The sequence below is a fragment of the Varanus komodoensis genome, unplaced genomic scaffold, assembly GCF_004798865.1.
Source record: "Varanus komodoensis strain SLA01 unplaced genomic scaffold, ASM479886v1 scaffold94, whole genome shotgun sequence".
NCBI lineage: Eukaryota > Metazoa > Chordata > Lepidosauria > Squamata > Varanidae > Varanus > Varanus komodoensis.
This window is the reverse complement of record NW_025336646.1, coordinates 539,268-566,353: the sequence shown is the minus strand read 5'-3', so window position 1 is coordinate 566,353 and position 27,086 is coordinate 539,268. Positions and strand designations below refer to the sequence as shown.

Genomic DNA, 27,086 nt, shown 5'->3' with positions numbered 1-27,086 from the left:
ACCTGAAGCAATTATGCATTAAGAGCATGAGAGGAATAGGTAAGTCCCTCAGGAGAGTGTACTCTGGTTAGTCTCTGTGGAGAGAACATTTGGCAATTCTGGCATCACAGCCAAGAGATGTATCCTGGGAATCTGTCCTTTGCAAAGATCAGGAACCTGTCCTGATCTTCTTGGGCTACAGTGTCAGTTGTATTGGAGGTGCTCAAATGGATCTTGAACTAAGCCCATTTTGAAGAGAGAACATTGCACATGATTGCAGGAGGCTTTCTTTAAGCGCAGCTTTATTAAGTAACTTTATTTGAGTATATAGACATTGGTAAAACACGCCACATCGCTAAGGGTATAATGAATTTGCAAAAGCCTGCGTTAATTCACATGCAATTGCCAAGAAGTCAACTTCTGTCACAACTTTTAAGTCAGCATCTTAAAACTACAAAAATTGATCATACTTTAATTAGTAAACGTTTCTTTTTTTCTGGCTAAATGCTTGTTGAGAAAGATTTGAAATCACAACTGCTGTGCAGTAGGAAGGCTTAGAGTGCAATCCTAAGGAATTGCTGCTTGATACACTGAAGGCTCAGAGGCTGGAGTCCTTTGTCTATTTTGCACCCTATTGGGTAGGAGCCGGGCAGACCAGACATGGGCAGAAGCGGGACCATACCTGGTTCCTCCTTTTCCTTTGCGTTTTCTACACGGTGACCTACTCGGTTTGACTGGCTGAATTTCCTTGTTGTGGGTGAGACAGGTGGTGGAGAAGATTTAGGATCTTGGCTACTCCTCCTCCTCCTCACCCACTGTTCTGTCCTCTTTTCCTTCTCTCTGTGTTTCTGGAGGCAGTGTTGTAACCTTGAAGAGCAGTCAGTATGCTTTCAATGGCCATCATGTAGGCATGGGATTCTTTCTTCCATGCCTGTAGGGATCCCAGGAAGGGGGATTTGTTGTAGGAACCTAAAGAATATAGGACTGCCATGCTAGGCTTTTATTGTAACTGTTCGTACCAGCATTAGCTGCATGTAATAAAGGAGAAACATTCCTTTGGGATCAACATAGTAATTTGCGATGCTGTTCAGTACAGCCAAAATTAAGACATAGGCCTGGAATCGGTTGTTCAAATGGCATGTGAAATGAAAGGGTGATATTTATTTACTATATTTATATCCCACCTTTCTCCCATTGTGGAACTCAAGGCATGTGGTTCCCTGGTGGTCTCCCCTCCAAGCTCAGGCCAACCCTGGAGCTGCTTAGCTTCAATATGGTAGATGGTGCCATCATAATATGTATGTTTTATAAAGGAGGAAACTTCTGCTTGTCTGCACACTTGTGGTGAATAAAAGAAGCTCTTGCAATTACAAAGGTGAACCATTTGCAAATTGGAAGAATTTATGTCTCTTCTTCCTCCTTCCCTCCACACTAATGTGTTAACTTGCTATCTATGGCTTGCATACAATAGTTTGGGCAGGTGAGCTACTAACCTTTGAAGGTATCTTTTCAACATGGACAAGAATACTGTTCAGAACTGTTTCTCAGACAGGCAAAGACAACCCCCAACCTTTTTCATTCATTTTTTGACAGGTGGCTTTTCCATTGTGTTTTCTTAAAGGTACGGACTCTCTTTGTCAGCGGCTTGCCTCTGGACATCAAACCCCGGGAGCTCTATCTCTTGTTCAGACCATTCAAGGTACTCTGCTTCTACTGAAATGCTGGGCGTGTATTACCAATGTGCTCATTGAGATGAGTGTCTGTAGTTCGTGTTGCTGTTATAAATGGCACATTGCCACCCTAATGTGCAATTGCATCTTCCAGAGGGGCAGAGAGAAATTTAAAAGGTGGTCTAAGTATTTGATTTTTTTTTTTTAAAGCCTATCATAATACCTTATTTCAAATAAAAACTTGGCAAGGAGAACTTTCCCATGAACCAAAAGTTGGCCACATGCCCAAGAAGGGAGTGATTATAAATAGCATAGTGGTATGATTAGAACTGCAAGTTTATAAACACTAACATCTAATAAGAATTGGGGGAGGATGCAGAAGATCTGTGAGTGAGGTGTTACATGGTCCACAATCACATGTGGATATTCCTTGCTACTTCTCCAAGTCCCTGATCTCCCAGGTGAAGTGACAGAACTGTCATTGTCTAATATTTCTGCCTACATCATCATCATCATCATTATTAGAACATTTCTATGCCGCCCCTTGCTGAAGCCTTGGTGTGCTCTGTTCTGAGGTACTGATCTTAAGAGATAAACTTCATGCCCCAAGTTTATCTCCTAGAAAGGGAAATGTCCCATCTTCATATTTGCATAGCCAGTATGAAGTCCTAGCCTATGTGTGTGAGAGATACTTCTAGGTAATATTAGGTACCACACTCAAACACATTTTTGAGGAGAAACAGTATAAAAGTTCCCCTTTCACAGTTTGACATACAAGTGCTCCTATTTTGAAAGCAATATGGGCACATATGGCATGTTCAGATTATTGTAATAGTCCGGATGTCTTGCAATATCCATGCATTGAATTTTTGATTTCTGTCATGTAAAAATCAATAATGGACCGAAGGTGGAATTTCACATGTTTCAGACATCCATTCCCAGAAGCCTCAGCCAGCATCTCCACTGATCAGGGTCCCTGGAAGTTGTTGTCTCACACATCTAGAGATCTACTTTCTGTCCACCCCAATAAAGGCTTAGCAGTCTTAATAGCCATCTGGATCTAAACATCTTTTGCAGTTTTTAGAGCCCCAAGATTTTTATCCCAGCAAAACTGCATCAAAACTGGATCAGTGCCTTTGCAGCATTAGCTGTTATTCTAATACTCTAAACTTATTTGCATATCTAGCAAACCGATCTCATAGAGTGAAGCCTGCTTTGTTCAACAGGCCTAAAAGAAATACGTTGAGAATTAAAGTGTCCTGTGTGAAGGTGAGCAATAACCAGAATATAATTGGGAAGCAGGGACAGAAGGAAGGATCCCAAGGAGAAGTGATGTTGAAAGACAAGGAAGGTTAGGCAAGCCGGAGAGAATCTAGGACCGACGCTGTTGGTGACTGGTGACTGCTGAGGCTGGTGGAGCAAACAGATAGTCACCATCCGCAGACAGAGCCAGTTTGAACCTAAGAATACTTAATGCATTGCCAACATGTAGCATTTAAGTAAACTGACATGTTTCACACAGAGACAAATAGGCAAGTCAGTTAACTATGACTGCAAGGAAGGGTTCAGGTTTGATGTGCAAGACACATAACTGCGTTCCTTGTGAGCCCATGTTTCTCTCTTCCATAGCGAGGAGAAACTGAGGCTCCTTGTGGGATGGTTTATCCTCAGAGCAACACAGAATATCAGTATTTCGAACCCACAGCAGAAAGCCATATGCAAGTGGGAACAGAGACACATTAACTTTAACATGCATGCCTGCCTGGCACATTCACTCAGCTGTTTTGGGAAGCTATGGACGCAAAGCAAAAGGCACATAAACTTTCAGATCATGCTTACAATGCAGTGTGTGTGACTGTTGGGTGGGGGCGATGATGTTGGTTATGTTAATATCCTCAGCGTTGGAGGGGATTACATGCAGTAAAATAAGCCCATTCCTTTGCGCCCAACTTTTTCTGTCCCAGGAGCATTATGTGCAACCACTGCATAGAAAAGGAAAAAGGGGGGATTGAGAGAAAACCAAGGGAAAATTAATATGTGTGTCCAAAACTGGCATTACTTAAATTCATATCAGAGTGAGGACCTGTTTTATTTTCACTCTTCCTCAGGCAGTGGTCCCCGGATCATACTCTTAAAAGGCTCCTACGCTATGGTTCCATACTGGGCCAGATCCCTTACCAGCTTTCCTTTTATTTCCATTATGATTTTACTTCAAATGGTAATCACCTGATAATCCCACTGCGTATGAAATGTACCACTGAGCATTTCCTCCAACACTGGAAATGTGTACCAGAATCTATCTTGTTCATGTGTTTACCTGGGGGCTCAGGTACCACTGAAACATTGCTTTGTATTGTATGCCCTGGACTGATAAACCTGGTGGCATTTTCTTAACTAACTGGCATATTTATTTTACTTCTGATATAGTATAGTACATCCAAGATATAGTATAGTACATCTTTCCTACCATTGCTTTTAAGTTTGTTGTTTCTGAATATATTTTTATATAGTCATATTTGTATAGGTAGTAGTGATCGTAAATTCTATCTTACCCAGAATGCATTTTTGTTTGTTTCTTCCTGCAGGGTTATGAAGGTTCTCTTATTAAACTCACATCTAAGCAGGTAAGCTGGATATGCAGTGAAACCCTTTAGAGTAAGCTTCAGCAGTTCCCGGTGTATGAGAAACAATAAAGCTGGCTTGAAGTTTTGGCCCAGAATTTCAAATACAAGCAGTCCTCTGGTGGTATTCAGTCTAGATCAGAAGGAGGCAGCCTTATGAGCTCATGGGAACATTTGGATATTTGAAAAACTGTCTTGGGAACAACTTTAAAATGGGTGGGTGAGCCAATAAGAACTAGTCCAGCGGTATTTATGGGGAATGAAGGTTCCTACTAAAGGTTTCTCTCTCAGCTTTGAAGCATGTCTGGTTGTCGTTACTGAGGGGGGAAAAGATCAGAAGGGATGGGGTGTCTCTGTGGAGCAGCAACAAAGTTATTCAGGTTCATATTGGTGCCCCCTCTGGTCTAAATTCATCTCTATCAAACTGTGGGCCAGAAAAATTGCTTGGGGTTCTGTGGAGCTCAGGAAAGATTTTCAGAAGCAAGCTGCAGTCACATTGGTCTGTCAGCTGATTGAAGGCTATGGAGAGGTCAGTTGTGCCACTGATTATGTATCTGCCTTTTAACTGATGGAATAAATGAATATGCCAATTGCCAAAGCCTGGATGTGGGATTGAGAAGTCAAAGGATGGTCATTCCAGGTCCTGGTAACATGCCCAAAATGTGTTCTCTGGATGTCTTGGAAAAGGAAATAAGTTGGCTCCATCTCCTTTGGCAAAAGTTTTGAATGGAACCTTATGCTTTGGGGAACGTAGTGTGATAGTGTGTACAGGACTTTTGTTTGGAAATTGACATTCCACTCATTAAGGAAAAGCATAATTTAAGAACGCTTTCCTTGAAAACTACATTTTGATTTAATAAAGTATTTTGAACTTAAAATAGTACTGCTAACATATCTCAGGCTAAATTTTCTAAATAATGCATCTTTTTTTTCCAAGACTTTTGCACATGGGATAGCCTTCCCTAAACCAAAGGCAGTAGGATTTGGATTTTGAAAAACAATAAACTTGGATGAGGGGAAGGTGTAAAGATGACACGAATTTACAGATGACACGAAGTCAAGAGGAATGGCCGTCACTATAGAAAAACAAATCAAGTTCCAAAAGAATCTAGACAGGCACAAACACTGGTCTGAATATAGTATGGTAAGATTCAACAGAGATCAATGTTAAAGTATTGCCTTTGGGTCTGAAATAGCAAAAACACCAGTATAGGATGGGGAAGATCTGGCTTGGCAGCAGTACATGTGAAAAAGAAATGCAGTATTTCAGTAGATCACACACTAATTGAGCCAGTGGTGCAGTGCAGCAGCTAAGAAAGCTAATGCAATCCTGAGCTGCAGCAACAGAAGCACAGTGTCTAGTCCCTAGGAAAATAGAAGGCTACATTTGTAGTCATGAGACCAGTTCTGGGCACCAAATGTTAAGAAGGACTTAAGCTGACACTCACCTAAAGGAGAGCATCCAGGACTGTGAGGGGGCTAGAAGCAAAGTCCTGGGAAGAATTGTTGAAAGAGCTGCTTATGTTTAACTTGGTGAAGACTTAAGGGTGAGATGGGTCAATGGTCTTCAAATTTTGCAAGGGCTGCCATGCAGAAGATGCAGCTGTTTTGTTTTCTGTTACTTCCAAGGGCAAGACTAGAAACAGTGGGCGGAAGTTGCCCAGAACCAGGTTTCAGCTAAACATTCTGAGAAAGTTCAGCAGTGGGATGGACTGCCTCTCGATTTGAAGGGTTTTTCTTTGGTGGAGGCATTTAAGTAGAGCCTGGGTGACCAATGGTCAAAGAAGCTGTAGCTGCACCCTGCGGTGCAGAGCCTGCATTGATCTCTAAAGCCACTTCTAATTCTGGGATCTCTCCGAGCAGATTAGCATTTTTGCCAGTTACTGGCCTCTCTTAGAAAATGCAACCTTCTCTAAATCCACTGGAAGATTAATATTTCTGATGGTATCCCATTTCAGATGTTGCTCTTGGAAGAACATGGGCTATCAGTTTGATTTTCTGTGTGTTTTACAGTCCCTGTGAGTAAGATGCATTAGGTTTAGGGCAGAGATGGGATTGGCACTTTAGTTCCTAGTGGTTTAGGTGCTATGCTATTAATGTTGCACCACATTATTTCCACTGCTTTGATGATTGTACAACATGAGTGTCAAAAGAGCATGTGGCTGCTATCTTAGTATTCTCTCCCGGGAAATAACAGATTTAATGCAGATATTGTGGAGACTTAGATCATTATTTTCAATAATCAGGTAATTAGATCATTATACTATGATTTTAACTTCTTCTGGTCCAATGATTTGACTCACTGACTGGTAATTTTCCAAAACTGTGTCAAATGACTTCTAGCTTTAAGACTATATTTAGATGAAATAGAGGTAAGTCCCCTAAAACACCCAAAGGTTGAGGTAGCCATAGGTTACCTCATAGCTTTGTAAGTACCGACCCACATTGTATAATGATAGTGCCTTTTATGCAGTATTAAACAAAGGATAAAAGCTTGCACTTTAATAAGCCATAGTTAACAGACAATATTAGAATGAACAAACTGCTTTAATGTGTTTATTGACATTGCTTTCTAATGTATTAGAAGCAGTTCAGTCTCAAAAAAATAAACAAACAAGCCTCCAGGGTCAACGCCCACTATCTAAAATGGACTGTCACCAGAGCTTTATCTGATTAATCTGTTTCGTTGGAGGATTCAAATAGATGTTGTGGTAGTATAAATTTAATTACTGAGATGTGTATATGCCTGTTCCTGAATTAGGTTGCAGTCCTCAATCACCCTCAAACATTTCCCTTATTCTCTTCTTCCAGCCTGTGGGCTTCGTTAGTTTTGACAGTCGCTCAGAAGCAGAAGCTGCTAAAAATGCTTTGAATGTAAGTACATGGAGCTGTTTGAAAAAGTATTGGATTGTGGCAGAGTGGAGCTTCAGCAGCACTGCCACTTGAGCTTAGTAATGGGAATTGTGCCTCTTTGCTTGGCCCACATCAACACCTCCTTGTGCTGCGAGAGGCAGCAGTGGCTGGGGAAACTAGAGATGGGCCTGGGCAGGTAACCTGGAAAGCGGGCAGGCACAGCTCTCGGTGGTTTCCATTGTGGAGCACAGCCCATGGGTTGCAGCCGTGAGATACAGCTGAGCAGGACAAAACCTCACCTCGGGCACTGCGTTAATAGCAAGGGAGGGAGCAATATTCTTGTCCTTAACCCTATACGAATGAATGGCTGGTGGTCACTCCCACTGGAGGTGGAGGGAGAATGCAAATATCTGCTGAGACGTACCTGGCGGCTCCTGGCAAGACCCATGCCCCTCATAGTCCCTGAGCGCTGCCCCGCTGACTCCTGACATCCCGAACACCCTCCAAAATAACCCCATGGTGCCAGCCCCTGCTAATTTGTGGAGGGAAGCTGTGCTCCCCTCTGTATGCCCTGGATTAAGTGCTTGAAAGGCAGCGCTTGGGGTGAGATGCGTGGCCCTTAGAATCCACCCGGACCAGAACACAAGTAATCAAGCGTTCTACACAAACTGGCTTCTGGAGCATCACATTCACAGCAAGTGGTGTGATAACTAATGGCAAGATAGTGGTTGTCATTACACCACCACCCCCATCATTCCATTCTGGCCCCAGCTGTCGATCCCTCCTCCTGGTACACCTGCCCTTTGACCCTCTGACTTCATCACTGGGCCCCGTAATCAGAATTTTGCAAGAAAGCACCATGTTCCTTGCAGCATGTGGCCTTGCCTTCAAACATCCTTTGTCCGTCATAATGTCAGGCATTCTCCTGTTCCTTACAATGAATGACTCAACAGGGCAGAACAGATTATTTCTTTCTGTTCCTTGACTGAGGGATAGGAATATTTCTCCCCTGCCCCTGCAGAATCTTCAGTGTCTGCTACTTTAGTTCAGGTGTTTCTGAATGCTTTTGCTTTCCTTCAGGTGGCATTCAAAGAGCAAATGTTGCCTTTTGCATTCTGCCCGAAAGACCGCCCAGATACAGTTGGGTGCATGCAAAGTTCAGCCAACTTTCGTGTACTTTAAAAAAAATGCATTGGAAAGACAGGTTCTTATGGCTGTCAATGCAAGAAGATGGATGTTTATTCAGAAATGGGCTAAACTAGTTTAAGAGAACAGAATTGTTCCATCTGTCCGACTGAATCATCTCTCCTTCTCTAGTAGGGGTGACTGAAGTATAAGAATACAGCGAATGAGTTCTGTTCGCCTATTCCTATGCAAAATACTAAATCTTTACCCGCATTTACTGGCAGGGGAATAAGCTAATGTGGGAAAGAAAAATAAGTTACTTAGTGGGACTACAAAGATGTATATACTGTGCATTCACAGAAAATCCTAAAAGTTTTCAGCACTTTACTTTGATTAGTGAAATGCCTAAAATAGGAAATGTGGAGAGAATGACAATTTTGCTTTGACTTCATGTGGCATTTTTGTCAATTCCAGCCTGTTTACTTTGCTTGGGAATCAGAGAAGTCCACATTCCTGTTTGCATAAACCCGCCCTGTCTCTAGTATTTTGGCCAGAGAGGCCAAAGGTCCACCTGTTTCCAAGGGTGGCAAGACAGATGCCTGGTCTGGGAAACTCTCTAGTACCAGAATGTGGGGTTAAAATAAAACTGCTATCGTCATCCTCACTTTGCATTTATTACGTTGTGAGGAACCCAAAGCAGCTGCCACAATGGCTGCGTCCTCCACTTGAATTTATATTCTGCCTTCTTTCCTCTTGTGAGGCACCCAAGATGGCTTCCATGTCTCCATTTTGCCTTCACAGCAGCAACCCTGTAAGGTTGAGAGGGGTGGGTGGCCCAGAGTCACCTGTTGAGCTTGGCCTAGAGGGAACTAGAATCTGGAACTCCCAGGTCTCCAGTCCAACACGCAAACCACCACACCAGCCATTGTAAGGCCCTCACACACACCTCAGTGGTGCAGTGACAGTTGTGTTCACCCAATATATGTATGGAAAGGTGTTATGAAAGTCAACCAAATTGGTCAGCTAACTGGAGTACCTTCCCCACGAGGAAGTGTTAAAGTTAGTACTAATTGGTTTAGAAAATAAGGTGCCTAAAGAGCAGCTGGGGAGTTGGACAGAAATGACAGAGACTTATCAAGCTACGCACTGTGTGGAAAAAGCAGTTCCAGAGGTTTTTCTCCCTTATAGTGCCAGGTCACTGGTCACTTGGTGGAAATGATTCAGTAGGAAATTCAGAGCAGATAAAAGGAAGTACCTCTTCACATAGTGCATAATGAGTTTGTAGAAGTTTCTGCCTCAGAAGATGGCAATGGTCCCTCGCTTAGATGGCTGCATAGTAGGACTATATCTAGCCATGCATCCTTTTTTGAATTTGTTCTACATGCACTTTTATGAAATGGGTGCAGCTTTCCAGCAGTCGTGCATAGGCTGCAATGAAAGTGGACCAAACATCCGGATTAGTCTACATTAGAATTTGGTGTCTGTATGCCACCTGTTCAAATGCTGGAAGTGTTGTTAGGTCCTCACACTGTAGGAGATGAATGTTTGGCCTTCCGATGTTACAATATCAGTCTTTTAGTTATCAGAAGGTCACTGAGAATCCATTTCCCTTTCCATTTCTTAATTTCCATGAGGCAGGTATAATGTTTAAAAGAGAATATACATCAGTGAATACTAGAACAGTTCTGGTACAAAATTTATCTGAATTTAGTAATCTTGTCCTGAAAAGGAACACTTCCTGAATGTATGTTTGAAAGAGGTATTAACTGTATAGCTCCAAAGGTAGGGTGTATGATCTGTATTAGCCCTTAGCTGAATTAGGCAGTCACTTATCAGAGAGATGTTGCAGTGTCCACTAGACGCAAAGCGAGTGTTTTGCTGAGATGCAGCCTAAGATCCATAGGTAGACACCAAGCTAGTGCCCCTTCAGGCATTCTGTAATGTTTGTCAACACAGTTTCTCGAATTCCTAAATGTGCTCACAGTTCCAAAAGGGTTTGAGACCTCTGTGCTAGATGGCCTTGGTCCATTGCTCTTATGTTGTTAAAGCAGTGCTCTTCACGCTGCACTTCAGGGGACTCTAGGCTCTTCAATGAAAATGTAATGGAGAAGCTTCTCTCACACCCCCCATTAAGTGAAAGCATCTCACTCATTTTGGACTGCACCCTCCGTTTGCGTGGAGCTATGGCAAAGCTTGGCATATGTGACTGCAGACCTTAGAGCAACTTTCCACAGTCTGGTGTCATCCTAGCTGGACAACGTAGTCTTAGCCCATCTGGAGGGAACCAGTTTGGGGAAGGCTGCCCTTCAGTGTGCCCCCAAATCTTCTGCAATGCATGGGAGTAACCCAGAAGAGGCACAGACAAATTAATCTAGAAAGGGTTCCCTAAAAGAGGCATTGTGTTGGAGCAAGTCCAGAGAACTGGTTTTCCATATATGTCTCAGTCTTGGCTTGCATGTCTATAAATCCTGGTAAATTGTATTAGACTCATATTGCGGAAAGGAGTGGAACAGTTCCAACATGATTAATGTGATCTCTTTAATTTTCTTCATATTTCTTGAGAGGAAGGTTTGCAGAACAGATTCATCCCTGATTAATCTTGCCTTTTTCTTAAGTACATGCTGTCCTGTAGATAATTTCCATTGAACATGCTATGCACAAAATTGTTTAAATAGAGTGCACTTGCTGGAATGTACTTCAGAAGCCTTTAAAAGTTACCCTGTCAGGAATGCAGCGCACAAAGTGTTAGGTGTACCAGGACGGGGGATCAGTGAATGGTGCTTGTGCGTTCATGGAGATTCTCTCAAGCAATGGGTTCGAACAATGTTTAACATTTACACTGAGCTCTGTAAGGAAGGACAAGAGCTGCTACAAAGGAGCTGGCAGTCCGCGGAGGTATTTTGCCAGAAACTACTTGTCTTTTGACTGAACATGCCACCCTGGGCTGTTGCAACACACATTTCTGGAATAAATTCCCCACTTGCACAAGTAGGTGTGGATACCTGCATCTTGCTTTCAAGATGTGTCTGTTTGGAGGTTTGCATAACCAAATAGAACCTGTGCACTGAAGAAAAGAAATGCAATGCAAAAGTAACCTGGATTTTACAATCCCTATTAAGTCTTGCAAATTAAGTAAACTTATGTGTATTCTCTGTTATACTGCATAATTCCACTCCTGCTAGGGCAAAGAATTCTGCAGGGCAAAGGAAGCCCAGGCACATTCCATGAAAAGAACAGCTGCAGAAGCCTCTTGCTTTTGAACCCATCTGTGCAACCTTAACGGTTACGAGCTTGTGCAGTCTGTTGCTCTTGCTTCTATGTATACACATGTCAAAGGGAAGGTTGAGCAATGCACACGGTGCTGACTTCCATGCATACATGAGTGCGTATGACCTGACAACCCATTGTGGGTAGCTAGCCGCAGTGCCTTGTTGCATTTTCCAAACCTGCCATGGTTTCTGCAGAGTGGCTTAGTATTCAGGAACAAGCCACCCTGTGAACACATTACAGGGGTTCTTGTACCATCTGAGCCCACCAATTGACCCCATTGTGGGTGCACGAAAGCAATGAACAAACCACTCAGTGACGAGCTGCTCAGCAAGACAGCGCCCCCCCCCCTTCTTACAGTGAGCTCACCTGGACAACCACCATTAACAGCTGCCCTAGTACCTCGGAGTGATTGCCACTGGCTTGGTCCCTCTGCTCCACTTGTAATCCTTTTCTGGTTGCCACCATAGGTTTTTCTCCTTTTTGCAGTATTTTTGAGGTCTCCTCCAGTGATAGTCCCATTGAAGCATCTGTCATTGCTACTTTGCTTCTCACATAACAGCTGTCAAATGGCAAGCTGTCAAGTGAGAGCAAAGCCCTGAAAAGTTCTTCACGTACAAAAGGTGTCAGCAAGTGGATCATGCCCTTCGAAGAGAGATCTTTTAGTTTTGAAGTGTGAGCTGACAGTTCTTAGTGTCCTTCATTTTTTCCATCCTTTCTCAAGTTACTTGGAGCTACATGAAACTTTTGGAGGAAATAATACAGAGGTGTGAGCTGTTGTTAATAGGCAGAGAAGATCCATCTCTTATCTCTCCTTTTCATCAAATCCAGTTGAGGCAAGGGCTGATCTAAATCAGTGCCTGGAAACTAACAGACTGGATGAAGGTCATGGATGGAAAATGTGAAAGCCAGTCCAGACAAGATGGAGGGTTAGTGCAGACTGTTCATATACTATCTGGTAGCCTATAGATAGATAGATAGATAGATAGATAGATAGATAGATAGATAGATAGATACACACTTGCTGATGCATAACCTGCTTTCTAAAGTAACATCTATAATAAATAAAAAAGGATATCTGTCAGGTTCATACTCCTGAAAATGAAAAATAAACACAGAAACTTGGCATGCATGTTAAGATGACCTTAGGGGTGTGCACCTATGGGCCCATTTTACTTTTTTAAATAAAAATAATTATTTAAAATATTTAAATGAGCCCCTGTGATTGAAGTCTGCTGTACTGATTGCAATTAATATAATGTTGTCTGTGTTTGAAGTTTGCAGTACCATCTTCAGTCATTAGGTGACTTCCCTAAGTAGCTATTTGCAGTTGGTACTGTTGGATGCTAGGAAGGCATGTTCTGAAGGCAGGGTCCTGTGGCTGCCCTTCCTCTCCCGATGTCATCAACCCCTCTTAAGGAAATGAAACTGACAGATACCTTCCTCGGAGCTATAGGGGTGCACCATGGCAGGAGTCAGGCCTAGAGGTGCCATTAGCCATGGCTTCACTCAGATGGGGCAGACACAGTGTGTTCAGCTTCAAGGTTTGTTTCAGGCCTTCACTGTGGCAACTTATTCGAACCTGTGTGAAACCAGGTGTGTTCACTAGCAAGCAAAAAATATTTGGTCTTCAGCCCAGAGTCATGGTGGTCTAAATCTTGACAGATCAAGAGAAAACAAAGAAAAGGGAAGTTTGGAAAGGATAACACAATATTGGGCAAAAGAGTGGAGCTGGTCAGTGCAACAGCGGATGGACTTGAGCAGTGCAGCTAATACATGCATAGTTCTGATCCCTGTTTGATAAGGAGCCTAACAGGTTAGGCCAAAAGCTTCATGATGCGGAAAATAGGATTTTCCAGGTACTGCTTTGATGCTTTGGACCATTTCCTCCTACATTGTTTCAAATCCAGTATGCACTGATTTGAAGTTTGTGGGCTGATCTATAGCCATTTGGGGGCAGCATGCTCTTTGAGAGTGCAGGTTTGTCTAGATGGCCTTTCTGTTTCATTCCAGGGTTGATCCTACTATGGGAAGCCCTTTGGTTATGAGCTGGATATCAGGCATCAGTTCATGACCAAGCAGCTAAGTGCAGTGCTCAGCTCTGCTTCACCGAGGGGGGGGGGGGTCTTCTGGTTTGTGTTTAATCTGAGAGGGCATTTTACATTCCAAAAGCAATTACCCTGAAAACATACTTGTAAAGAAGCCAGTTCCCTACAGCCAGTAAAAATCCCTATCAGGAGGGTGGGGGGAACAACTTTTTAAAAGGTTTGTTTTTGTCTTCTTATGTTACAAATGACTGGTAACAGGGCAACCATGCTGATGTAAATGTTTGTCAGATAATAACCTTTATGGTTCTACATCCTTGTTTTGTGGAAGTTTTTAATGTACTAAAGTGGGGGATGGAGGGCATGGAAACAGTTGCCCTCATCTGGAAGGAGTTAATCACGGTTAAGTCCCATCAGAATAAACTAAGGGTCTGTAGTCCAAATTTGGGCAAGTAAATTCCAGCGCACCTAACTAATCAGCAATCTACAGAAGAATATTGTTTGCTCTTCATTTTTTCCCTCCCCTACACCCTGCTGTAGGCTGTTGGTGTTGCTGCCCTTCTGTAGTTTGGTTCTCTGTCTGTCCATCCATCTGTCCATCTGTCCCTCTCACTCCCTTTCCCTGCATTGTACGTGCATTGCCTGTCTGTCTCCAGGTAGGCTAATGATGTTCATGGCTTGGATTTACCACCACAATACAAGATGGGGAAAGTTTGTTATGGAAACAGCTAAAGACCCACTGATTTCAATCAGTGTGATGCATGAGTAGCATCTTCTGGCTTAGGGTCACTGAATTTCACATAAAAAAGCACAAAGCATGCTTTAGGACAGTGCACTTAATAAGAACTGAGACATTTGTTTGATAGGGAGTTGAAAAGATACCTTCCATTGATCTTTTGTTCACCATTGGTGAATGCAGACAGTTGTTTAAGATGTAGTGACCTTTCACTGGAAAAAGAATCTGTTTTGGGCTAATGAACATGTTCACACCTATATTTCACTGAAATGATGTGTTTTTAAGCTTTTATCAGTATATGTTCTTGAGAGTCTGTACTTGACAGTCACCCATCTCTTGATGTTGTGGCACACAAGTGATGACAATATATGTGTGAGCTTCCTCATGATTGGGATATAGGTATTACTGGTTTTGGGTGAGGGGGTTAAATTGTACCGGGCTTGCCTCTCATGCCTCTAAGCATATGATAAGTACCTTGAAATGGATTATCCCCAACTCTTCCACACCTGGAATTAGGGAGAAGCATTTCCATCATGGAGAGTACAGCTTCAGCACCTTACAGCTGCTTTGTCTGGGGATGGGGGAAGTTACCCTTGGAAAATATAATCTTTTGAGTTTATAGAGTTAACCTTATTATTAGTGTCTCTCAAGAGTAAAAATCTCCTAAGTTCAGAGAGCAGTGTTTTCAGACTAGGAGAAAAGCAGGCAGTAAGCACTCCAGTTTCTCACTCTGTTTTTCTGTCTTCATTTTTTAAATGTACAAGGTCTTTTTGGCTGTGCTAATCTCCAGGGATAAGAGTGGAGCAGAACAGGATACAGACTACCTTATATGGTGCTGATGCTAAAGATGTTCTAGGAATGTGACTTGCTGTAAAGCCGATGGCCCCAGATTTTGCTGCCAAACAAATTAGGTCATTTAAACTTCTGAGGTTTTAAAAGGATGTTGGAACTTTAATTTGGAACCAAAAAAAAAAAAAAAATCCAACCCTGATGTTGTTTTTTGTGGAAAGGTTTAGACTCCCAGTGAGTTTAAGTTTGCATTTTTTCAATCTGTTAACTATACTAGCTGGTTTCTGAGTAGAGTCTTTTTTCTGATTTGAAGTTAACAGGGGGAACTTGAAGGGCCAAGACTATGGGCCACATTTGCACTTCAGTTTGGCCCTTGCTAATAAATTATATTGGTACTAGGATAGTGTCTGTGTCCCAAAATTACATTACCACGCAAACAAAATATAACATGACACAGAGAAAAGCAATGGATGCCATGAAACTTAATGTTACGATACAGTTGCGTCCAGGATCTTTCCCCAAGTCACGTTCAGCAGCATCTGGGCTCTGACATATCATGCTTCTCTGTGGTAGTGGACTCTTTCCATCTAGAAAATTAGCATCTCAGAGAGACGGCTTGGCTAAGAGTCCTTGGATGGACTCCTTTGCTAGTCTGATTGCAAGTAAATGTTACTGCTAGATTTTGCCTCACGATAGCTTGTTAGAGGGCTTAGCTTCCATTCAGAGGTTTCAGATGCAACCAGATATCTTGTCTTTTGCAGTGTACATATGAAAGGGAGCTCTTTCTTTGGCTTTACCTATCCCCTGAACCTGTCCTTGTATATATTATTCATCTCTACTGTAGGAACTGCTGTGCAGGAAATGTGGTGATCCTTAAACTGGGTCTTATGATTCAACCATCTGGCCCAGTATCTCCTACTCCTAACTGATAGTGGCTGGCCAGCCTCTGAGGCAGAAGGCTTCCCCATCACTCCCTCCCTGTCAAACCCAAGACCTCCTGCATGCAAAGCTGAGTCCTCCCTCAGGTGGCTCTCAAATCTGCTTATTGCTGGTTTTGCCATCACTCAGGTGGATCCATTTCTCTGTGGCCTGTAGTGCTTCAGACTGCAGGTGGAGGCTCACAGGACTGAAAGCAAAACCATGTCAGAACTGGCCTTAATAGGGTTGGAGTTGTAATGCTTAGATTGCTCTACATTTTTGAATAAGGCTACAAGTGCCTCTTAACAATTTAGCTCTGACTTTTCTCACCATGGATCACTTCACAACTTCTTGTTGCATTATATGGATGAGATCCAAAGTTCTACGAAATCCAGGGCATAAATAATATGAACTTTCCAGACTAAACTCCTGCACTAAACTCCTAGTGTATTAGCTTCTACACCTTTCTTTCTTGCTTGTAACATAGATAATTTATTTTTTCCCCCCCGCATCCTTAATGAACACTGATTTTTGTCTCTAGCTTATTCCCGGAATTGGAAAGTCTGGTTGACATAACTGTGTGCTTTTAATTAAAGATGAGAGTTGAAAAAATCAAGTTTAATTTATTGCCTCCCCCCAACCTATAAGCTTTCTCTAAATATTTAATTTCTAAGACTCTCTTCCCCTAAAGACTAGCAGTTCTTGTGTATCTTCCTCTCCTATCCTGTTAATTGAACTTGTGGCATTAGCCTGTACTTGTGTAATTAACTGCCCACAACAACATTTCAGTGACCCACTGGCAACACACTGTGAAGTGGCATGGAAACAGCAGATCCAAACACTACCTTTGTGGCATTAGTAGTGGCTTTTTTCTAGGCCTGACACAAGAAAATCCTTTGAAAGCATCAGAGTTGATCCTTGGCTTCTGAAATTATTTTTGGAAAAGTCAGACAGACACCAGCTTGCAACTCTTTATTCCATCCTGGTCTGCATACCAGATGGAGGTGTTGTTCTTTTGTCAATAAACTATTATTATTGTTCATCTCCAGTTTTAATAAACATTTTAAAACATAAGTTTTTATTTTTAAAAGACAATTTGGACTTAACTTTCAGGCCTGTGGTATTAGGATGTTTCTTCTGCATGATCAAGTGCTTGCTAGGAATTATGGAGTGTTTGTTGAGATCTGTGCAGTATCCATCTCTGAAAAACAGGACCAGTCAAGTTGAGTCTTAGAAGTGGAACGTGCACCATCTTGCATGCTGTGCTGACGCTACAGGCCGAAACTGGCTTAATTTGGGGAATTCTCTAAGGTAGTATTAGAGATCTTAGGCTGAGAATTATCAGTACCTTGAACTACAATTCCTGATGTAGTGAGGAAAAGGAAGGAAAACATTAACCTCATGATAGAGGTTTGTGGCATATTTGTGTTGTCAGAAAGCACCTCCCTGATTCATAGCCTTCCCTGGCCATGAACCGAACAGGGTGCCTTAGGCAAACTGCTGTTCCTTCTTCTGCCACCTACAATAATTGGGATGATAATACTAGTCTGCCTTATGTAACTGTTGGGAGGATTCCTGAAATAATGCATCTGAAGCACCTGAACTGAGCTGTGCTAAAGTTGTTGCTTCTTAGATGATAGTGATGAGGATGCCATTCAGATCAAGCCCCCCCCCCCGCTCCCCCAAGGAGGCTTTTGGCTTCTTGGTAAGTGTTTCTCCCCTGCAATTGCATGAATAGCTTCACGGAAGACTCCATTATGGCACTTCTCCCTCTACAGATTTATATAATGAGCACTATAAATGTATCTCTCTTTATTTGCAAGAACAGTTGGCTTTTTTCTTCTGTAGGCTGGCATGCTTAATTTCTTCAGCCTTTTTTTAGTGGGGGTGGGGTGGGGGGATTGCTTACTAGGCTAGAAATACTACTAGGGCCCTAGTAGGCCCCTACTTACTAGGTCCTTGCAGAGGAAGGCAGGACGCACTCCAATGGAGCCAAGCTCAGGGAGCCAAGGTTCCATTTGGATGCCAGGAAGCACTTCCTGACAGTCAGGACCCCGAGGGTGTGGAATGGGCTTCCCTGAGAGTTGGTTGAGGCCCCATCGGTGAGGGTGTTCAAAGATAGGCTAGACATGCACATGGTGGGCATGTCGTGAGCAGAGCCGGCTGGTGCTGGAGGTCAGACTAGATGGCCCGGGAGGCCCCTTCTGACTTGCTCTGTTTCTATATTTCTAAATGCCCGTAAATCTCTTTTGGATCCCAGTTTTGTCATGGCAGATCACTCCTGGAACTGTGGTGACTTTAGACTGTGCTGTCACTTGAGTTTTGCAAATGCGGAGTGCTCTTAATGGAACTTAAAATGACCCATTGTGGGCTCATATCAGCATCACCTCAGGTGCTCCATCCAAGCTTAGCATGCACATATGTGGCTCTACTCACCCATTCCTTACTTTGTACTGGTCTTTTCATTGTTTTGTTGTTTTCCAATCCAGCTTCTCATGAGGACTTTGAAGTCCTGAAAGGTGGGGTAGAAATCACTCAATAAATGGCAAACGAACAAAATATATCTTGAATGGTTGCAATCACCTTTGGTTTTTGTCTTTTAAAACAATAAATCACTGGCCCCTATAATCATTATATGTATATTATCTACTGAATTATCTTGCTGGGTGAAGATGGATGAAGATAGACAGTGTGGTGTGGAGTGGGGGACTGGGACTCAGGTGATCTGGGTTCTAGTCCCCACACAGCCGTGGAGCCAACTGGGTGACCTTGGGCCAGTCAGACTCTCAGCACAATATACCCTACAGGGTTGTTGTTGTGGGGATAAGGTTGAGAGCAAGAGAATGATGTAAGCTGCTTTGAGTTCTTTAAAAAAAATAAAAAGCAGGATAAAAATCTAATAAATAAATAATACTAAAATGCCCTGGAATGCATTTTTCTTTCATCCGATTTGGTGTTTATTTCTGGCAGTTCCCAGTAGTAAGTATTTCTCAGAAGGATACCAGTTCCCTCTTTATGGATTTGTGTTGTACAATGCTGCTGCTGTGTTGTGATACTTTCTGCAGTCTGGTCACGTTTTAGCACAACTTGCCTGCTTTCTTACTGCTGCAAGAAGAACTGACCCTTCTTAATTTTTTCCCCTTTCTCTCTCTCTTTCTCTCTCTTTGCAAAAGGGCATTCGCTTTGACCCAGAAATCCCTCAGACACTCCGACTAGAGTTCGCTAAGGCCAATACGAAGATGGCTAAGAGCAAATTAGTGGGAACGCCAAATCCAAGCACTCCTGCCACCCCTAACACTGTACCTCAGTTCATTACCAGGGAGCCATGTAAGTGTGTGCACCTTATTATAAACCAACAAGTAAGCCCAGCGGCCTTTGACAGCTGAGGCTTGAGGGAACGGCAGTGCATTTGTGTCTTATCTTTTCCAACAGCAGTAGTTGACTCCAGCAGTAAAGTACTTCATTTCCTGTTGCCCTCAAAACATACCCGAATCCTGGCCTGAAAGTTTGCTTCCAATTCATGGGTCACTTGGCAGACAAATGCAGTTGCAAATTTAGAGGTCCCGGCCTCTGTCTGTTGGCATGCCTCTCATTAAGATGGCTAGCAGTGTTGCTCCATGCTTGCTTTGACAGAGCCGAGAAGCTGACATCAAATGATATATTTCTAGGGTCAGGGTAATGTGGAACACCCTAGCAACTGGGTGTCCCTGCCACCTTGAAGAGAAAAAGATGGCCCAGGGGTTTCTATTGAATATTTGAATTCGTACTGGCTGGATCTCTTTGGTACTTGCTGAATCTCTTCAGTATATTTCATTTTTGGAACGAGGAGTGCAACAGCCGAGGCTGCTCTAATACTTTACAGGCATCCATTATGTAAGTGCTTCCACAGAATTTGTATGGTTGCCTCTCACATACCATCACACTGGCTGCCTCCCTCAGTTTCAGAATGAGCTCCTGATTCTGTGATGGGATGTTGTAATTTAAAATGGCCCATCAAGGCACTCTTCTAAGCTTTTGTACCCGGGTTCATTACAAAATTTAGGGAGCATTTCAAAGGGCGGAAATTCATGTTACAGTAACAACCTGTGCCTTATAGAGCAGATTGTCTGAACAGTGGAGATGGAATGAAACAGCTGTGTGTGTGTGTGTGCGCACACGCGCACGTGTGCATGTGTGTGTGTGGAGGGGACCCTTTCTCCCTGGAAACCTCTCTCCCTGGCTGCTTTTCTCCTAGCCAGGCTCTGAGTCTGGAAAGACTGCCTTCCTGGTTGATCCAGGAGATGGTCCACCCTTGGAAAGCTAAAAACCTTTTGATAAAGTTGCTCAGCAGAGGCTTCTGAAGATATATAGCAGTCATGGACAAAGAGGACAACTCCTTTTATGGATAGGTGATTGGCTAAACAATAAGAATCAGAGGAAAGCCATTAATGGGTAGTTCTTGCAGTGGGAGGCAGTAAGCAGTGGGAACGGCCAGGCATTTGCATTTTGACTGGACGTGTTCATAAATTTTCTGGAGCCAGTAACCAGGCTAATAGATGACACCAAATTATTCAAGCTGGTGAAATCCCAAATGAATCTTGCAGAGTGCCAAAGGATGTCTTCAAACTAGGTAGAATGGGCAGCAAAGTTGCAAAAGTGGTTTCGTGGATGGTGACAAAAACAAACAAAATGAACCAAACAATCCCTCTCCCCATAACTACTGTGGAGCTGGATCTCTCACTCCCATTTTTGTGGGGCCATTTGTTCCCTACTAACTTTTGTTCAGTAGGTGAGCCGACCATTTTAAGATGAGGCACCTGGGAAGCAAGAAGGGAGAAAATGCTTCTGCTGCTGCTCCAAGCTTGGCAGAATGACATTCGGAGCAGCCCTGCGGTGTTCCCCTGTGCTGCAAAATGGGAATGATGCTAAATTTCGACATACGGCATTGTTCCTGCAGAGCAGCAAAAAGGTCCAGCTATTTTCTGTTTCCTCTTTATTTAGAATATTGCCCTGCACTTCTGCAGAGTCTTCCCCAGTAGTTCATGGCGCCTGCCATGTTTCTGTTTCACTGCCCTACAGTTAGGTAGGGACTACCAAGACTGTTCTCAGACCTAACAATATCATGCCACACATGCCCTGGCCTGTGCTTTGCTGGGATACTGTCCACTACGTCATGTGAAATTTGATGCTCCTGCATTTTCATGGTCAAAATCAGAACTGTTGGGGGCAGCGGAAAGAGGTTATATTTATTCCTATCAAATAGTTTTAGAGTTTCCCACCCCAAGAGTATATGTTTTTTTCTGGAATCATGAAGAAAGTATTTTCACATGCTAAAGAAAATGTTTTTTAAATGGAGAGTTCCAATTTTGCAAGAGAGTATATCAAATGGATTGACTGACTGTGTGTGTAACACTGGAGTCGGACAATATTAGTTCTTGCTTCTAGAGTAGACACTTGTTTCTATTGCCCCAGTATTTTCCCAGGTTAACCAGGGCTTTATGGGGGAGGAGAGTGCTTAAAATGCCTGCAGAACGAGTCTTAACCAAGTAGGAGCGTGTGTACACGCAACAAGCAGTGATGGTTCTTGCATAGTGTCTTCGACCGCTGCATAAATTGTTGTCTGCCTCCAGTGTATTCATGCTGTGCAGAATCATAACATTGTGTGTGCATATTGGTCTCCAGCTGGTGATTTCGTTGCTGAACCCGTGTGACTTTCCTGGAGCATGCTTTGTCGTATGCCTGCCCCAGTCATTCCTTTTCCGTTTGCTTATGCATTTTATGTATTGGAGCCATTTCCCAAAAGCTTTATTTGGGCAGATGAGAGGAGGGAGGGATTCCTGGATGTATTAAAATGTCCCTTGGCATTGCGTTCCTACTAAACTGATTCTGGGTTACAGGTTCGGTGCCCTATGTGTATTTATAGGCTTGTTGTTCTCTCCCCAAGAATGAGCACAAGCTTTAGGAATGAATGGAGGAAGGGAAGGTTGTTTGCATTAGCTGTCTCCAACTTTTCATTGTTTATCTTACTTTAACATCAACGGCATAAACACTTACTCTCCAGTGCAGTGCATCTCCTGGCAGCTCAGCTGAGATGTAACACTTGAGTCTGTGCTCTGGAGTGCTCTCTGCCCTTGTGCCTTAGAAACAGTGTGGAAAGGTGGGAGGATTGCGAACCCCACTCAAGGAGAGAGTTGTGGTGGGAAAGAGCTGGCAGTGGGCAAGAGCTCTCCAGTGGCTTCCCCCCTTCGGGGTGGATAGTGCACCTCCCCTCATCCATGGGGATAGCATCACAGCAATGGCTGAGCAATGACAGGAAGGAGGAGCCAGGGTAGCTGGGCAGGAATAGGAGCTCTGGTGTCCTCCTTGCAGACTTGAAGCTTGCCTGCTCGACTTTAAGTTGCTGCACTCAAACAGGTAGGCAAGGGGGCAGTCATAGCTGAGGCTCCGCCTCTCTTGCTGCCTCTATGTCATGGTCCTCCTCCTCCTCTCCAGCTGGTACCTGCCTCTGGGTGCAGTCATCCCCCCTGTTGGGTCAAGAAATTAGCCAGTTTTGCTTGGCAAAGTGTGGCATCAGCAGTTGATTTAAGGAGCGCTGTGCCATGGGAGGCACTCCAGATACTTCTTTACCAACTGTTGGTGCGAGGCCTCTAAGGAAAGCCACTTTCAGCTGTGATGAAGCAGTCTTGTATGGACAAGACTGCTGCCAGCTCAGAAGAATGAATGATTCACAGTGAAACTGACTGAAGATTGAGGGCTGAACTATATATACACTATATTCAATCTGCAGCACACAGATGATGGTTTTATATTTTACTCTCGTGTAAGCACACAGGCTTCCTCCATCTGCCTTGGGACCGCCCTTGGGACATCATGGAAGTGGTTTCTCTGAAGGCCTTACATCATGTGCAGAAGGAACACATTTAAAGGAGATGCATAGGGAAAGGGAGGGAAGGTTTCACATACCCTTGGAAGCCTCCTGCAGAGCTGCAGCCTGGTGCATTTCCAGGGGCCACCTGAGAGCGGCAGGGGATGGGAGGTCCCAACCTGGTTCGCTTACACAAAAACTAAGTTACACACACCTGCATGCTATACATTTTACTGCTGTGTGTACTTCAGTCCTGAGGTTAATCTGTTCCCCCTCACTGTCAACTCTGGAAGACTTGGAAGGAGATGAAGCAACGCTGATGACAGAGATGATGATGGATCAAGAAAAGCCGCCATTGGTTTACCAACCCTTGGATGGGATGGCAGGCTGCGTTCCGGCACTCTAGCATGGCATGCTGGCTCTGCTCTTAGGAAGAACAATACATTGGGTCTTGCATGCATCAGCATTTGAACTGGCAGCAAAAGAGTTCTTGAGTGGGTTGGTCAATGCAAACATCAACTCCACTGGTAAAGAAAGAAGCAAATTCCATTATTAGGGAAGGGATTGGAAGTAACAAAACTTACACTGCCTTGATCATGGAGCCACATATGGAATACTGTGTACAGTTCAGATAGCTCATCTCAAAAAGGCATCACGGAGCTGGAAGAGCTGCAGAAAAGGGCAAGGAAAATAATCGTAGTGCCCTTCTGTCAGGACAAGGGTAAAGCAGATCTTATGAGCAACTCATTTTATTCTCTTGCCTGGCCTGAATTCATTTCTACTCATCAGGGACAGGTGAGTGCCGGAGATATAAAGAAGCACCGGGTATGTCAGGCGTAAGTAGGAAGAAAAAGGTGTCAGTACTACCAAGTACTTGATCCCCTAATAGATTGGTGAACACAGCCTTAAGAATTGCTCCAGAAGCAGAGGAAAAGAAGCTGTCCTCTCCTTGAAGGACTTCCTAGAAACTATTTTATTTTGAAGGTCTGTTCGAAATGACCCTTTGTGTGCCTCCCTCTGATAGGAGTAGCCCTTTCTCTTCCCCCCTCCTGTTCTTAATAACTTTTTTTCCCAAAAGGTCTACTTCTAGAGTGTGGGAGAATAAGAACTGCATATCTCAGAGGAGCTGACAACCTGTGTTTCTGCTGTTCTAAGCATAGCTCTGTTGAGGGGGAGTTATTCTGCCATGCTCTGCTTTTGGAGTGATTAGGAAAACCCTGATGCAGCGGAATTACCTGCTCCAGGTGGAAGAGGGCTGGGCAGAAGAGGAGGCTAGTGCAGTGGTTCTTGCAGAGATGCATGGCTGGGTTCCTTGGGTTCACAGGGGCTTTCATTAATTTATCATGGCGCACTAAGAGTGTGCATTCCGAATGTGAGAGAGCCTCTGCATGCAGTTGGGATACTTTAGCCCTGCAGCTGTTGGAGTGAGCAGGCGACCCGATCCAGAGCCTGCCACCATGTGGTAGGCTAGACTTAGCATGGAACACAAACGTGTTCCATGAATTTGCACTATGGCAAATTCAGCTAATGGGTCCACACAGAATATAGGCTGGTGTGGAAGTCCCTGAGATGACAGTGTAATAAAAGTTGATCCTCGCATGCACATCCTTGCCCTTGCACCTTCCTCTGTTTTGGGAAATTTAAAATATTTTGAATCCCCATTTGTAGAAGCATGTCATCTGGGATTTAGACCTTCCCTGAATCCAGAGAACGTCTTCAGAATCCATGATTTCATGTGGGTAAACTTCCCTGTCCTCTCCACCGTATTTTCTGGCACTTGGGATGGGATGAAATATAGATTTTTTTTATCAGTGTGTCAGAATTAATCAAATAGATCTTTCCAAGCCTAAGATCCTGCTTTGAGGTACGATATGGGAGATGCATACCATTTGGGCAGTGACAATGAGTGTCACCTTTGCTTTGGATTTTCTGATTCTCTCATCCTGCTAGGTGAGAAACAAAAGAAGGCACCCTAAGAAGAGCTGTGCTGGATCAGGCCAGATTTCTATCTAGCCAAGCATCCTTTTCCACAAATGCTCATGCGAAGCCCATAATCAGGACATGAGGGAAAGAGTCCCCTCCTGCTGCTGTTCCCCCAGTATGTATGTCAATATGTGACTAGTGGCCACGGATAGCCTTATTTTCCATGATTGTCTCTCCACCCGCAGCAAAACAGTATTCTTAATGCTGAGAGAGAGTGACCTGCTCCATTTACTGCAGAGGATAGACTGACAGGACCCTCCCTTGATGGATACAAGAACCAAAATGTAAAGGGGAGCTGAGAAGCAGAAGGAGTTAAAACCATGTGTGCATCAAAGGGTGGAGAAAACAATAATGAATTGTTAGTGGTGTGCAAAACATGGGCAGCAAATGTGCCCAGCCTGATGCTTCAGCTGAATTACCCCCTCAAACATGTCCCAGAAACCTGTACAACATGCAGCAATAACTTGGCAGATAATGCAGTGTAGTAATTATTCCTTGCAGGTAAAAAGATGGACAAATACCATTTTAGTATGCCTTATGTTTAATAGATTTTTATGCCGCCCTTCAGGAAAAAATTCTAAGACAGTTTTACAAAGATTTTGTAAATCTTTATGTGAACATCTTCGTGCTATATTACTACAAAAGTATTTCATGTGTTGGTAGGTTTTATTTGTTTTTAGAAAATCGCTGCCCTACCTTTTGACTATTGTAACATCTTGCAGGTTAAAATAAAGACATATAATGAAAATGGCAAAAATAGCATACATACAATGAAGTAATCATGGAATTAAAACAGTAGCAGTAGAATAAATTTATATACCAGAGAAGCAGCTTATGTTCCCAAAATGAATTGGAGGCACAGTGAAATAAGCCTTTGATGACCTTTACTTTGCCCTTTTCTGAACGTGTTTCAATGGAATCCTCCTTAAAGCCTACCCAGACCTTGTAGTCATTTCTGAGGTCCTTCTCAGAGAGCCACCTTTAAAGGAAATAAAGTGGGCGGCTACTAGGGGAAGGGCCTTTTTGGCTGTGGCACCCTGCCTGTGGAATCAGCTGCCCAAGGAGGTACACCTGGCACCCACTCTATATTCCTTTTGGCGTGAGGTAAAAAACTCTTTATTCAGCCAACCTGTTACAGATCTTTTTTATTTGGTTGATAGTGAATTTTCTGTATTTTTTCACTACTGTACCCTTGGAATTGACTGAAGCATGGCTGTTGTGGGTTTATTGTGGCTGTTGCTGTTTTATTGCTGTATTGCTTATGTTTGAGCTTAATGTTACCGATTCATTGGTGTATATTGTGTTTATTTGTGTATTTTGTCTTCGTGAACCATTCTGGCTAATGGGTGGTCTAGAAATCAAATAAAGCAAGGTGTCCAGAAGGGGATACAACACCTGAGGTGTGGAGGGCCACATATTCCCATATTGCTCTTCGGGATGGTTGGTTTGAACTTGGTTGGAGACTAATGCATTAAACCCTTGAGACCTTGTTTGACTGGCTATGTATTAACAGTATTTGGGAGTTGCTAGTAATACTAATGAGCCGAACCTGAGGTTCAAGTCTGAGGGGGCTGTTAGTCAAGTAGGACAAGGAACTGGCTTAGGAGAGCAGGGGCTGGAGTTCTCTCTTCAGGAAACCCTTTCCACCTTTAAATGCCTGCTAACGACCCACTGCATATCTGTCAGGAACCCTTCCACATTGTAGAACATTCTGGAGTAAGTTCGAGGTCACACACTGAATTCGCTTGCTCTGCAGCCCCTCTTGTCACGTAGGAGTGGTGTACGGCTCTTGACTTGCTTCTGCTTCCCAGTGACAGCTGAGGATAGAGGACAAAAGGTCTATGGCAGCTGGGAGATAGCCTGCAAGGAATTTGGCTGCTGTGGCAGGCGCTCACTAGGAGCAGACTTCCGAACATTATCAGGATACAATTTTGAGAGGGCATTCTTCTCTTCCCTGTAGCCCCATCCTCATTCCCAAATATTCTTTGCTAGCATGTACATCACTATTACAAAATCTTAGCAGATGCTTTTAAGATCATGCAGTTGTTGTGTGTGTTCTTTCACAGCCGAGCCTCGCTGAGGCTGGTTTCCTTCCTTCCCTTCCTTCCTGACTAAAATTTAAAAGTGTGAACTTGTCTTAGGATCCTTTCACTGGTTCACTCTCCCGCTATTAATCGCTGCAGTAGACCACTCGGCGTGTCTTGTCCACCCTGACACCTGGTTCCTGCTGCAGAATAACCTGGGACTTGAACATAC

At 43.5% G+C, this 27,086-nt stretch overlaps 1 protein-coding gene across 5 annotated transcripts in view; it reads left to right on the top strand.

Moving 5' to 3' along the window:
- RBPMS (RNA binding protein, mRNA processing factor) overlaps positions 1-27,086 on the top strand; it is a 107,727-nt gene that overhangs the window by 47,775 nt on the left and 32,866 nt on the right. For all 5 annotated transcript variants that reach the window (XR_006413613.1, XM_044418861.1, XM_044418860.1 and 2 more), the window contains 4 exons: positions 1,601-1,678; positions 4,235-4,273; positions 7,082-7,144; positions 19,177-19,330. Coding sequence is in view for 4 of the 5 variants with exons in the window: in XM_044418861.1 (XP_044274796.1) it covers positions 1,601-1,678; positions 4,235-4,273; positions 7,082-7,144; positions 19,177-19,330 (334 nt within the window). In the remaining variant the exon portion in view is untranslated. The remainder of the gene's footprint in view (positions 1-1,600; positions 1,679-4,234; positions 4,274-7,081; positions 7,145-19,176; positions 19,331-27,086) is intronic.